Source organism: Callionymus lyra, chromosome 1 (genome assembly GCF_982586985.1).
Source record: "Callionymus lyra chromosome 1, fCalLyr1.hap1.1, whole genome shotgun sequence".
Lineage (NCBI taxonomy): Eukaryota > Metazoa > Chordata > Actinopteri > Syngnathiformes > Callionymidae > Callionymus > Callionymus lyra.
The window spans coordinates 36,910,654-36,924,612 of NC_141818.1; the positions used below are offsets into that span (position 1 = coordinate 36,910,654).

Consider the following 13,959-nt stretch of genomic DNA (forward strand, 5'->3'; position numbering starts at 1 on the left):
ATATTCTATAAAGTATATACTTTAAAGGGCAAGATAAAACTGAGAACCCAACAGGAGTTCCAGAAAATCAAGGAAAATGTGAGTGAATCAGGAGAGTTGGGTTTTCACGGCATTTTCCCTTTAATAACCAACATTTTCTAAAACTTAAAAAAAAGTATTCAATAAGAAATTGTAATTCATTTGATGATTAATCAAATGATCAAATATATGTGTCTCCTTCCCCTCACAGCTGGTCACAGCACAAGTCTGGTTCTACTTGAGGTTTCCGCCTTTTAAAACGTTACTGTAGCTGGTTTGGATTATCTGGGAATTTTTTCTTTTTTTTTTCTTTTACCTTTTTTATTGCTCATTTTTAACTGTAAAGTATCTCGAGATGACTTTGTTATAATTTGAAACGCTAAAATGAATTTGGAATTAAAATGTCCAATATTATATATTATATATACTATAACTATTATATAGTTATTTTAACTGGAATATCTTGAAAAAGGTTAATTGTTTGAGTCAGATTTTAACTCCTTTGGGATCACTGTCAAGGTTCACTAGACGTTTATCCTACTAGGATTAAATTTATATTTTTATTTGTATTATTGTACAACGCGACGCCCTGTGAACGGAAGTGATGCCCTCTCTGTGCGCCCTGCGTGACCGGAAATAGAACCAAGCGAGAGCGAGTGTAAACACGCAGTCGTTGGGTCACTTCACGGATCTTTTTGTGAACCATAAACCGTCGAGTCCTGTCCTGTGGGTCCTTCCGCGATGATGCCTCAGCAGAACCAGACCCACGAAGCCGTCGCGTCTCTCAAGCTGGAGCTCGTCGCCGCCATACGAGGAGCCTTCGAGGTGGCGGTGGAGCTCGCCGTGCGGGAGGTGACGGACCTGGTGGGCCAGACCACCGACAAGTACCTGGAGGTGATGCGGCAGGAGAACGAGTGTCTCCGGCAGAGATGGATGCGAGGGAAAAGCTACGTGGACCCGCTGACGGAGAGCATCGTGAAGCCGGCGACCGAGAGAGGCCGCTCCGGTGCCGGAGAGAACTCGATGGATCCCGGTTCTGACCCAACACAACAACACTATTCAAACACAAGACCATGTGTCGTACATCACGAGGAGGAAAATAACTTGGGCAGTTCTGATGAAGACGTAACGATTGGTGGGTATTTTCTTTTTACCCTTTAATGGCTTGAAAAATAATAATAATAATAAAACATTTGCATAAATATGTGTATGAATACACTTGTATGTTTGTCAAAAAACCTTCATAGTAGGACTATTGTGGTTCTGATACGTGTGACCGATACCTGGGCTTTCACTTTCAACTGATACCGATACAATACCAGTGTTAAAATATTAACTTTCTTGCCCTGCTGAATTAAACACTGATCGTGTTTTAAATGACTACAGATGTTATTTTTTAAATATCTACCAGAGCACATTAATACAATTGCAGTTACATTTTTACAATATAACCCGGCGGCCTGTGTTACAATCTGCTATAATAAAAAAAAAAGTGACAACTATGTAAGGAAAAACAACAAGACTGCACAACTAACATGCAAGTAAGTAAGTAATTAATTTGTATTTGTATAGCGCTTTTCCAGACCAGGGTCACAAGGCGCTTAAACAATCAAAACAATATTCAATAAAGTATATACTTTTAACGGTCAAGATAAAACTGAGAACAACATAGGAGTCCGAGAAAACCAAAAGAAAAGTCTACATGAATAAAAATGTCTTAAGATGTTTCTTGAAGGAGTCAGTAGATCATCAAACACAGAGGGAGAGGAAGATCGTTCCAAAGCTTAGGAGCAACAGTCTGGAAGGATTTCTCTCCTCTGGTCCTGAACCGTGTTCAGGAACCATCAGTAGATTCTGATCCACAGACCTCAGAGCCCGAGCTGGGGTGTAAGGCTGGATCAGATCACTGATGTAAGGAGGAGTCTGACCATGAATAGATCTGAAAGTAAGAACCAGGATTTTAAAATGGATTCTGAAAGAAACTGGCAGCCAGTGAAGAGTTTTAAGGATCGGAGAAATGTGAGTTCTTCTACTAGAGCGAGTCAGAATTCAAAGTCAAGCTCTCGAAGTGAACACAACTAAATGACTGAACAAAATAAATAAAAGTATCGCCTTTGTAGAATAAATATTTACCTTTTATTGGACAAATAAATGAAATGACCACTATATATATATATATATATATATATATATATATATATATATATATATATATATATATATATATATATATATATATATACATACAGTTCAATACACATGTGCTTGTTATGGTTATAAGTATCCAACATAGGGCGACGCTCGTAGAACTTTGCATCTCATATTATTGCTGACGGTCGATTGGAAGCTTCTCTCATCTCTGCAGAACAGCCCTTAAAGTTAACTGCTTTATTTCTCCACTATTTCTTGTGTTGTTGATTTTTAACTGCATGTATTCTTTGGCAAATGTAAAAAGTGTTGGATGTCTAATTCAGATCAAACTGCCAAAAATGAGGCCAGGTTTTTACTGATGTTGTTATTTACTGTTTTTGTTCCATTTACATTAAATTAGGCCCATATAACCTACAAACCCTCCTCATCCTACGTCTTATCCGTGTCATTATTATCCTTTTTGTAGTTCACCAGGTGTATTTTTGTAAACAACCCTGTAATGTTACAAGATAATAAATGGCAGCTCAAAAATGATCCTGCATAAAATGACTTTATTACTGATTTGCTTTTTGTGCTTTTTAGGTTATTCTCCTGCAGAGATGGTATGTCCAGAAAGAATTGAAACCACGATCCGAAACATGACTAATTACAAACAGACTGAATCAAATATGATTAACGTGAAACAGGAGAAAAGTGACGAGGATAATTGCTCAGTAAAAATGGAGGAATTTAGCCTGAAGAGAGAACCTGAAGAGATAGTTTTTGACGAGTGGACGAACATCAAGCCACGGGACTCGGATATCCAGGTGCCCAGTTTCAGGCACATTGAAGGTGAGATTTCTTATGTTAATCCCCAATTTCTCAAAGGAATTTCATAAGGATCAATAAAGTTTTATCGATCTATAACCTTGTGTTTCTCAATTATGGCATCAGAATATTGAATGATTTAATTTAACATTTCAAATGAAAACAGAAAATTTGTTTGGAATATACTTTTTTGATAAAGTATAATTTAATACGAATCAACACAAATTAAACCTTTCAATATACACATTATTGAATTTAATTATTGAATTAAAACATTTAACCTTTGATATAGACAATATTAAATTAAATTATTTAAAATAAAGATTTAATAAAAAAAAACAATGATATTCCAATGATATCATTTCCAATTTAAAATGTTTAATTCAATAGTAAATATTAGTTCATGATATTCTGATGGCACTGATCCGCTTCCATCATCCATGTATTGATCCGAATCTTGTTGTATGATTGGCGTCTTCTAGAACGGACAGCTGGCATCCCTCCTCAAGCAGATACCTCAGGGGTCCAAATGTTGCCGGTCATCACAGGTTCTTTTCGACAAGGCCCGGAAGTCCACATTCCATCCAGCGCCATCCACAGTATTAACGACCCGCTGGGTCAAACCGTGAATTCAGCAAACTTGACTCAGAGCAAGAGGACCACCAGCCCGTTCCGGTGCAGCATATGTTATCGAGGATTTAACCACATGATGAACCTCAAGACTCACCTTCGCATCCACACGGGAGAACGGCCGTACACCTGCCCCATCTGCTCCAGGTGTTTCCGTCACTCCAACGCATTAACCAGACACGTTCGGATCCACACCGGAGAGAAACCGTACAACTGTGGCTGGTGTGAAAAGACCTTCAGACACCTAGCGGGGCTAAAAATACACCAACGCTCTCACAAGTAGCTTTAATGTTTTAACGTTGAATTAACTTAATTTGAGTCTTGTACAGTGCTAAATAAACCTGCTTGTAGTTAATGAAGAGTGTCAGGAGTGTCTTTTTATATCAAGTTTTTAAAATGACTATGTGAGATGAAGGCTTTATCAAAGTGTTCTGTTTGATTTGTATCCACACTGACATTGAACACAACTCGTATCTTGTGAAATTGCTTGAATTTGTATTTAATGAAAGGAGCGGGTTGAGTAATTTCCACTGATCTTAAATGAACACAAGGTAGATCAGGAGTTGACAATTAAATTCCCTCGCTGCCCACATTATGTTCTGTGATGACTGTTATACGGGGCTGTCAATCAAAAAGAGAGAAGGGACAAATAATTTTTTTTGTGTGTGAAAACCTAAAAGGACAAATTTAAAAATAGGTTTTGTTTATTTATTAATTTTGATTGTATATTGATCGTTTAATTTGAGAAAAAGCAAACTATAGTTGCATATTTTATTTATTTTCCTATTTAAAATAACATTCGTCAAATGTAAAAATAACTTTATTATGCCATTTTTCATTTTATATAAAATTCATTAAAAATATTAAAACCAATACCAATAAAAATGGGAGATGTCTCAAAAAAAGTTGTTTTTCCTGTATTTCCCGAATATAGCTATGAAATCAATTTCTGTATCTGTTAGTAAATGTTTATATTTATCTCTTTTTTTTTGTTCATTTAATTTGATTCTAAAGAAAAAGCAAACTATGGTTGCATATTTTATTTATTTTCCCATTTAATTTTTTTTTAATTAATTTTGATTGTATATTCATCGTCTTTTTTGTTCATTTAATTTAATTCTAAAGAAAAAGCAAACTATAGTTGCATATTTTATTTATTTTCCTATTTAAAATAACATTCATCAAATGTAAAAATAACTTTATTATGCCATTTTTCATTTTATATAAAATTCATTAAAAATATTAAAACCAATACCAATAAAAATGGGAGATGTCTCAAAAAAAGTTTTTTTTCCTGTATTTCCCGAATATAGCTATGAAATCAATTTCTGTATCGGTTAGTAAATGTTTATATTTATCTCTTTTTTGTTCATTTAATTTAATTCTAGAGAAAAAGCAAACTATAGTTGCATATTTTATTTATTTTCCCATTTAATTTTTATTAATTTTGATTGTATATTCATCGTCTTTTTTGTTCATTTAATTTAATTCTAAAGAAAAAGCAAACTGTAGTTGCATATTTTATTTATTTTCCTATTTAAAATAACATTAATCAAATGTAAAAATAACGTTTAAAATTATAAAAATTATTTATAAATTCATTAAAAATATGATGCATAAGCTCGAAGACAAATATTAAAACCAATACCAATAAAAATGGGAGATGTTTTTTTTTTTTAGATTTCCCAATTATAAGTTATGAAATACTATTTCTATATCTGTTAGTAAATGTTTATATTCATCACTTATTCTATTCTTTAATCGAACTCTAATTTATCAGGTAAAAGTGACGTAGCAATAATCGACGAACAATGTCTGCGCTCGATTACACGTCCCTGATTGGCTCGGACCTCTTGGATCCATTAGTCAGCCTGGCGTGAAACAGGAAGTAGGCGATTGCGAAGCTAACCGAGCTAGCTCGAGCAAACAACACTATCCGAGAAGAAGTGACACCTCGTGAAGACGACGAGCGTTTCCACTTCCAGCACAAAAAAAAGGGGAAATGCGGAAAGACATGAAACTGTCATGGAGGCTGTAAGACGAGAGTGAGGATGTGTGATCTGGCCTGACATCCTCTTCGCACTCCTGCTGCTGCTCGTCAAGTTGTTCCACTCACGGTAAGTTACCGATCAGAATTCCGAATAAAAAAAAGAAATATCGAATCTCAAATAACGTTCGATTGACATACGATAGTATCAAACTCACCCGCTGTCAAACATTACACCAGCTAGCGCGTCGACGTTAGTAAACAAAGGTCAAATATTTGAGAAACGTCAAACAATAAAAGTGATATTTAAGAACTCTTCGCGTTTAATATCGGTTGTTGTCGAAATAACATTTCATTACAAACCTTTTTTATCAGCCACGTCATATAGTACAAAGCAAATATATCCACTTATATTACTGTACAGCCACGTTAACATAAGCTCACGTGCCAGAGATTCACCTCCTGTAGCGCGACTGGCTGTATTTTGCTTTCTTATGCAGCTTTTTATTACTCTTTTTACAACTGAGGTGTCAATTCTTCTGCACACAGCCTACCTGCTGTCTAAATAGTTAAATAAACTAAATAAATGAATAAATGTAACCAATCCTGTAAGTACACGTTTGTTTGTTTTTTAAATTTACATGTTCTGTTCTAATCCTTCTCTTGAAATGCTTGACACACATTCATTTGATAACAATCCAGCTTTTTAAGATGTAAAGGAGCAGAGGTTGGGCTTTAAATGTGTCCTCAATCCTCTTCTTATCTTTAAGGTGCATCCAGACACACTGTAGAGAAAACTAGTTGTCATTCACAATCCAGAGTTCATGAATATAGATGACAAGAATTGGCATTGACAGCTAAAGCACATCTTTTTTTCTGTTTAATGCACCCTCTCTTTCTCCTACTCGTGAGAAAGACTTTGTTATTTAATTAAATATTGTAGAAAATACATTAATTTACCTTTTATCCTAAGCTTTGGAACGATCTTCCTCTCTCTTTGCGCTTGATGGATCTACTGACTCCTTCAAGAAACATCTTAAGATGTTTTTATTTGTTCAGGCTTTTCCTTGATTTTCTGGAACTCCTGTTGTGTTATCAGTTTTATCTTGATCTTTAAAGTATATACTTTATTAAATATTGTTTTGATTGTTTAAGCGCTTTGTGACCCTGGTCTGGAAAAGCGCTATATAAATAAAAATTACTTACTTATTTACTTACTTACTTTTAAGAACTAATAAATCTCGAATTTGCAACCTGTTATCTTAACTGTATTTTCCAGGTCAATATGCGTTTACAAATGAACAATGAAATAGAAAAAACGGATATTCATGCTGTTCGCTTGTGTGTCTTGCATTACATTTTTAGTTGATATTTTTATTTACATATGTATTTCATGTAAGACAATAAATGACATCATTACAAATAAATGTGTAAATGCATGAATAAATGAATAAATAAACAATTGTGGGAATAATTAAATAAATAAATGTTTGAATATATACTTTTTTTTTAGATAAATAAATCACTTCTGATTTTGCATTTGTTGAAGACCTTGGCTAATTCTATTTATTTGTACATTGATTGAGCAACTACTCCATTTTCTTACTGTTAGAGAAATGTTGAAATATATGAAGGACAAGACGTTTAATAAATAAATGTTAATTGTTAATTGGAATGTATAAATAGTTAAATGTAAAAATAAATAAAAGCTTAACTTTAAAATAAAAACTCAACATTCTTGTTTATAATCACAAAATACAATCTGAAGTTATTCATTTATTTCTAAAAATGAACATATTTTCACATGTTTATTTATACATTTGTAAACATTACTTATAAATATCATGTGTTTACAACACTGTCTGTTTATCAAGACTCCCAGCTGCATTGAGGGTCATTGTTTTCTCTGTGTGCTGTGCAGCTGGTACGATGCAGGGCGCAGCAATGTACCAGGATCATTCGCAGGGTGACCGGGCAGAACGAGGGCAGCTGGTCCACACTTTATCCAACGAGACTCTAGGGTCCCTGGATGTCTCTGAGCTGGGGAGCCCACGGAACACCCCGAACTTTGACCTTCTCAACATGGTGGTGTCTTATAAGAAAATGGCGCTGTATCTGGAACCAGTGGCGGACGTGGTGGAGCTGGCTCGCTTCCTGCTCGGGTGAGAACGCCTTGATTTCAGAGATGAATTTGAGTGGTTTTGACATCCTCTGTATCTGATCCTCCAGGTGGAGAAATCCATTGTGCTCTCTGCTCGTCTGCTTGTTTCTCAATGTCTTCCTCTGCACTATTAATGAAGGTGGTAGCATCGATCTGTTTTTTTTGGTTGCTTGAATAATTGATTAAATGACTGTTTTGGTTTGACTTTGTTCCCGTCAGCGGGGTGGTTCTCCATGTGTGTCGGGGTGGTGACCATGCCTGCTGCCCTGGGATACCTGCAGGACAGGTACGGGGCCAAACCCTCTGAGGCCGAACTCCAAAAGAGGCGCTATCACGCGGTGCACCGCAAAGATCTCCAGACGGTTAACCTCAGCAAGCAGGAGGCCATGCTGGAAGTCAAAGACCTGTAAGAGCCTTTTTGTTTTCATTAATAATCATGAAACTGATTTATCGTTTTTATACAAGCCGTACACTTCAAATTATACACAGTGTTTGTTTTGTATACATCTTGCACGTACAAGGTCTCATTCATGATGTGTGAGAAGAACAAATTTGTATATAATGTGTACAGCAGGACATTTATGTGATCCAGGCATTTATCAATATTTTAGTAGCTGTAATCCTGTGCTAGATACTCAGAAACTCTACACCTGCTCCTGAGCAGTTATGTTTGGATGATTAAATACATCTGTCACATCCCTGCACTACACAACCAACAGAAGAAAATAAAAAAAATATATATTTAACTATACAACAAACAGAGGAAAATAAAAAATATATTTTAAATACACAACAAACGAACAAAAATAAAAAATATATATATATTTAACTCCACAACCAACAGAAGAAAATAAAAAATATATATATTTAACTATACAACAAACAGAGGAAAATAAAAAATATATTTTAAATACACAACAAACGAACAAAAATAAAAAATATATATATATTTAACTCCACAACGAACAGAAGAAAATAAAAACTATATATATTTAACTCCAACGAACAGAGGAAAATAAAAACTATATATTTTTAGCTCCACAACGAACAGAAGAAAATAAAAAAAATATATATTTAACTATACAACAAACAGAAGAAAATAAATATATTTTTAACTCCACAACGAACAGAAATAAATAAAAAATATATTTTAATTACACAACAAATGAACAAAAATAAAAAAATGTATATATAATTAACTATACAATGAACAGAAGAAAATAAAAAATATATATTTAACTCTACAACAAACAGAAGAAAGTAAAAAATATATATATTAACTCCACAACAAACAGAAGAAAAAAATATATATATTTTGAACTCCACAACAAACAAACGAGAATATATATATATCTTTTAAATTCTACCACGAACAGAAGAAGATAAAATGTATATGTATTTAATTTGACAACGAACAGAAAAAAAAAAACTCGAAACACATCAGAAAGGTTTGTTTCTACGATCACACATCTTAGTTTATCACGTCAACATTATGTTTATCATCTTATCTTTATGAAGATAATTTCCATTATTGGTGTCTTTTTATTGACAACATACATTTTAACAGTGTTTTTGTTTTTTTCAGGTTGAAGCACCTCGATGACATGTTGACGTCTGCGTGTCATTCAGCAGAAGCACTTTACAGGGTCCTGTACTGGGACAATCACACAAAGTCCTCCAGGTTTGTCTCTTAACACAATAATCATTGCTCAATACATGTCAAACTAATCTCCCTGAACATGTCTTCACCAGTGGTTTGTGTGATTATATTATGTATATTATTCTTTATTTGTGTCCGTTGTGCTCCAGGTTCTACGGCGCCATGTTGTCGGTGGTTTGTGTTCTGTATGTTGCTCCAGTCGGCTTGGTTCTGGCGGGGCTCAACAGCGCCCTCTTTCTGTGGAATGAAGACTTTTGTAGAGGTAAGACAATCGTGTGACACGTGGATTGACCATATTCTCAATCGAGAATTCATTTTAAGATGATTTTCTTTGACTTCCAGTTCTATCAGATCTCAGAAAGACGATCCACACCAGTCACGCCCGGACCTCAGTGGTCGGTGAGGAACCGAGCCAGAGCCACCTGGTGGACCAAACGCCAACACCTACAAGTCTGGAGGTGACGAGACTCATGACGATTATGATGATCACGTTTCTATCGATGCATAAACGTCATGACCAGGATGACTCCAACACGTGTGACAAACTGAAGAAAACATGTCTTTAAGTTTAACTTTTATACATTTTCAATGGTTTTAAACAGAAATGTGTTTTTTGATTTTTAGGACCTGTCACCGGGCAGCGTGGAGGAAGCCGAGGAGGCGGAGCCTGATGACGAATTTAAAGATGCGATTGAGGTACCTGTCGTCCTTATCTTTATTTTGATTTAAGTGATGATAAACTTCCAAAAATCATCTCTAGATAAACCTGCTGTGTTTTCACTTGTATGTCGATTTTTTTTTTTCTTCTTTCTTTTCCTGCTGCTCTTCCCTGAACTCAGGAAAGTTCAGTTCCTCTGCAGGTGAGTCATTATGAGGTGGACCTCTTTGACCTTTCAAGTCTTATCAAGGGGCCTGTGGTGGATTTATTTCTGCTCTTTTACATTTTCTGGTGTGTTTTTGTTTACGTCTGATGATGGTATTCTTGTCGTGTCTTGTTGCATCGAAGGAAGCTCCGATGGTCCTGGTGGTAAGTTCACATCTCCAGTGACGTTCTATTCTTTCTGTGGCATCTTGTGAGCAGTTTTGTTTCACTTTAGTTTCTTCCACCATTTTGACTTTTACACTCTCATTCTTTCATGTAGTGTATTTATGAAGCACCAACACAGTGAAGGGAAATTCAACCACTTTTGGTTTTGACATTGACCAAATGTTGAAACATTTTCAAATGATTTTGTAATATAATTGAATTTAATCATTTCGGAGGTCGGATTAAAAAAAAAACCTAATTGAATCTTAAATTTAGTAGCATTTTAAATTAAATTTAAAAATGTTGGTATAATAGATCCACCAAACATTCCTTTGCAAACTTTCATGTTGAATTACAGGCCAATGGTTCTATGTCGTCGCATGGTCGTCTGCACTTGTTATGATTTCCTGTAGGTTTTCCATCAAGTTGCTCTGTCATCTTTTGGTGTCGTCTTGCGTCATTATAATACCAACATATTTATATTGAATTTAAACTAATTGAATTTGACTAATAAAGAAATATTGCCTTTAGAAAATCTATTTTTTTAAATGATTGGTATCAGGCTACAAATCTCAATGTGTAATAAAAAAAAATCCTTAAATTTTGACTGAATTGTTAAAAAACCTTTTTATTATAGAAATGATTCAAGCATTCAATAAAAACAAATTCAAACTGTCAATGTGGAATTAAGGAATTTCATGTATTCAAAATCATAATAAATAAATGCTTTTAAAAACATTTTAAAAAAGTGTATATATATATAATATATATATATATATATATATATATATATATATATATATATATATATATATAATGTGTATATGGAGTAGAAAGAGAGTTAAAATAAGAAAAAGCATAATAAGAAAGTAAAGCCAGTCGCGCTACTGGAGGTGAACCTCTGGTACTTGAGCTAATGTTAACGTGGCTGTACAGTAATATAAGTGGATATATTTGCTTTGTACTATATGACGTGGCTGATAAAAAGGGTTTGTAATGAAATGTTATTTTGACTATAACCGATATTAAATGCGAAAAGTTATTAAATATCATATATATATATATATATATATATATTATATATATTTAAATATAAAATTCAAGCATTCAATATTCTAATGGCATTATTATACCATAAATCCACATTTAAAGTGAGGAACACACTGGTTTGCTGAGGAGATTAAAGGGAAAGTGGCCGTAAATGTCACGTCGATGTTCTTCAGGAGGACGACGACGGACCTCTCGTGGCTCCGGAGTACGACACCGTATCTGAAAACGGTCTTCTGAGTAGAAACGAACCCATACGCAGCAAAGTGTCCAAATTGACCGAGAAGCTGCGCAAACGCTGCCCAACCACCAGCACAGGTCTGTTTACCTGCACATGACGCTGTCTTCAATTTTTACTCAAGAATTGTTTTGGTTTTGGTCCAAGGTAACTGCTCCAGCTGCAACGCTGTGTTCTCGGTCCTGAAGAAAAGGGTGAGGACTCGATGATCTGCATGTTTAATAGTCACGATGCTGTTTTTAATATTGTGCGTTGTGGTGTTGCAGAAGAACTGCAGTAACTGCGGCAACAGCTTCTGCTCCCGCTGCTGCTCCTTCAAGGTGTTCAGGTCCAGCATGGGAGCGACGGGTGAGTGAAGATGTTTATTCTTTGCCACTTTCAGCGAGATCAGACCAGAGTCAGAATATTAAATGTATTTATTATAATGTTTTTGATAAACGTCTTGACATTTCCCTGTGTAAATGTTGTTGTTTTTTATTATCATTTTTGTATTGAAACCTTGAGTTTATGTTTTGGAATAATAGTGAATACATTTAATATAGAATTTAAAAGGCTATGAATTAAGAATTTAGAATATTTATTTTTTTTAATCATTGGAATATCACTCTGTTTTTCACTTTCAATAAATAAAATGTCTAAAAAAGAAGTAGTTCAGCCCTTTAATACAAGCATTATTTAATTGGATTATTCCATTTAATTTGTTAAACCTTTGAATAAACAAAATATTTAATTTAATTATTAAATAAAAATAGCAGTTCTATGCTTAAAAAAACCACAACGTTTCAATAAATAAATAAAAAATCCATTTTTCAACTATTCAATATTTTAATGGCATTGATATACTTCCATATTTTTAAAAGTTTAAATATAATTCTTGAAAGTTAATAATTAATAAAGTGCGTTTATATCCTCTTTATATAAACATATATATAAATTAAATGTATACATAATTCGTTTATATTCTATTAAACAACAGCTTTTGTTGAGTCATGACATAATAACTATCTATTATCAGTAATATTACAGCACACGGATATATTTTATTTGGTCTGTTACTTTAAGTATTTCCCGAGTATATAATAAAGCCGTAGAAAACTGCAAAAGAAATCGACCACTTTTAAGTTGGATTATCTACGATGATCATGTTTTTCACAGTAGATAAAAGTTGTGTAATTGTCTTTTTCGATCACAATTTAATGGTTGTTTTTCAGCTCCAGAGGCCCAGAGAGAGACGGTGTTCGTGTGCGGCCCCTGCAACTCCTCGCTGGTCAAGCTGCAGTAGCACAGACGCCACATCGCTTCATCTCTGGAGGATAAACTCCCACGTGTTTCTGTTCTTCGATTTCTGTCACTTGAATGTAAAACGCTGGCTCTCATCGCTCGGTGTCGGACGCTCCCTGCCTTTTCATCTCTTGTCGTGACTTCTACTGTACTTCTCTGAAACTGGACCTCAGAACTGGGAAAGCTGTCAATGAGCACAATGTTTTTATGCCCGTATGCTGGACAGAGGGTTGTGCTGAACATGCATGGTTGTGTCTACGTTTCTTTTTTAAACGTGTTTAGACTTTGGAACACACTTGGCAGACTTTTAGAAGTTGGAGATTTTTTGTTTTTTTTTGACGAAAGGCCAAGTGGGCTGGATCCTCTTTTGACGAGCTGCTGGTCATCGATGTCAAGTGAATATTCCGAGCACCCCGTGTTTTTATTAGTCGTGTCCGCTTCCCTTTAGACCTGCTGATGATTTTTAAACCTTTTTACTTTAAATCATAAAGACCGTGTCAGGCAATAACCACAGTTTCCTTCAATTGCATCAAATCACTTTATTTTGTTTGTGTCGACAGGATCCAGTTTCTCTTAAAGCGTAAATGACGGCTCAAAATAAACGTTTGGAAGAATATCAAACTAAGCGAGCCCTCCAGGCTGCAGCCTCGGCGACTCACTTGTGAGCAGGACTTCGAAGAGTCGGTGTGGAGGTTTTACAGCGACTGGACCCTGTGATGAGGATTTTTTTAGACACAAAACGATTGTACCTGTTTTATTGTCATAGTATATCAAATGTTTCTGTTTTTCTCTCCTTTTGGCTAATATATTTTATTTAAATATCTATTAAGGGCAATTTATTATACAAATATGTTGGATATTTTCTGTGTACATATGAAATCTTTAAATATGAAGACGGTGAAATAAACTGTTGACTTCACTCGGTATGTTGTGGTGGTTTTAATGGTCACAA

General features: G+C 34.7%; 2 protein-coding genes across 4 annotated transcripts; both read left to right on the forward strand.

The window, feature by feature from the left end:
- Positions 1-668: 668 nt before the first annotated feature.
- Positions 669-4,339, forward strand: LOC148089341 (uncharacterized). Its single transcript, XM_087783589.1, has 3 exons — positions 669-1,153; positions 2,752-3,000; positions 3,459-4,339. The coding sequence occupies exons 1-3, from the start codon at positions 760-762 to the stop codon at positions 3,887-3,889; spliced, it is 1,074 nt and encodes a 357-aa protein (XP_087639715.1). The 5' UTR covers positions 669-759; the 3' UTR covers positions 3,890-4,339.
- A 1,148-nt stretch (positions 4,340-5,487) lies between these two features.
- Positions 5,488-13,926, forward strand: zfyve27 (zinc finger, FYVE domain containing 27). Of its 3 annotated transcripts, XM_087805883.1 has the most exons (14): positions 5,488-5,723; positions 7,515-7,755; positions 7,823-7,893; positions 7,974-8,160; positions 9,340-9,435; positions 9,564-9,676; positions 9,757-9,872; positions 10,039-10,110; positions 10,254-10,274; positions 10,421-10,441; positions 11,665-11,806; positions 11,874-11,920; positions 11,993-12,074; positions 12,938-13,926. In XM_087805883.1, exons 2-14 carry the CDS (start codon positions 7,523-7,525, stop codon positions 13,006-13,008), a joined length of 1,272 nt encoding a protein of 423 aa, XP_087662009.1. In that variant the 5' UTR covers positions 5,488-5,723; positions 7,515-7,522; the 3' UTR covers positions 13,009-13,926. The 3 variants fall into 3 exon arrangements, with proteins under 3 accessions (XP_087662009.1, XP_087662018.1, XP_087662027.1); XM_087805892.1 differs by lacking the exon at positions 10,421-10,441; XM_087805901.1 differs by lacking the exons at positions 10,254-10,274; positions 10,421-10,441.
- The last annotated feature ends 33 nt before the right edge of the window (positions 13,927-13,959 follow it).

What these genes read in the sequence shown, in the direction of transcription:
- LOC148089341 (XM_087783589.1), top strand. Translation starts at nt 760, where the DNA reads ATGATGCCTCAGCAGAACCAGACCCACGAAGCCGTCGCGTCTCTCAAG. An exon ending in TGATGAAGACGTAACGATTG is followed by an intron (nt 1,154 to 2,751) that starts GTGGGTATTTTC and finishes TGTGCTTTTTAG; the next exon opens with GTTATTCTCCTGCAGAGATG. An exon ending in CAGTTTCAGGCACATTGAAG is followed by an intron (nt 3,001 to 3,458) that starts GTGAGATTTCTT and finishes GGCGTCTTCTAG; the next exon opens with AACGGACAGCTGGCATCCCT.
- zfyve27 (XM_087805883.1), top strand. Translation starts at nt 7,523, where the DNA reads ATGCAGGGCGCAGCAATGTACCAGGATCATTCGCAGGGTGACCGGGCA. An exon ending in AAGCTCCGATGGTCCTGGTG is followed by an intron (nt 10,442 to 11,664) that starts GTAAGTTCACAT and finishes GATGTTCTTCAG; the next exon opens with GAGGACGACGACGGACCTCT. An exon ending in GTCCAGCATGGGAGCGACGG is followed by an intron (nt 12,075 to 12,937) that starts GTGAGTGAAGAT and finishes GTTGTTTTTCAG; the next exon opens with CTCCAGAGGCCCAGAGAGAG.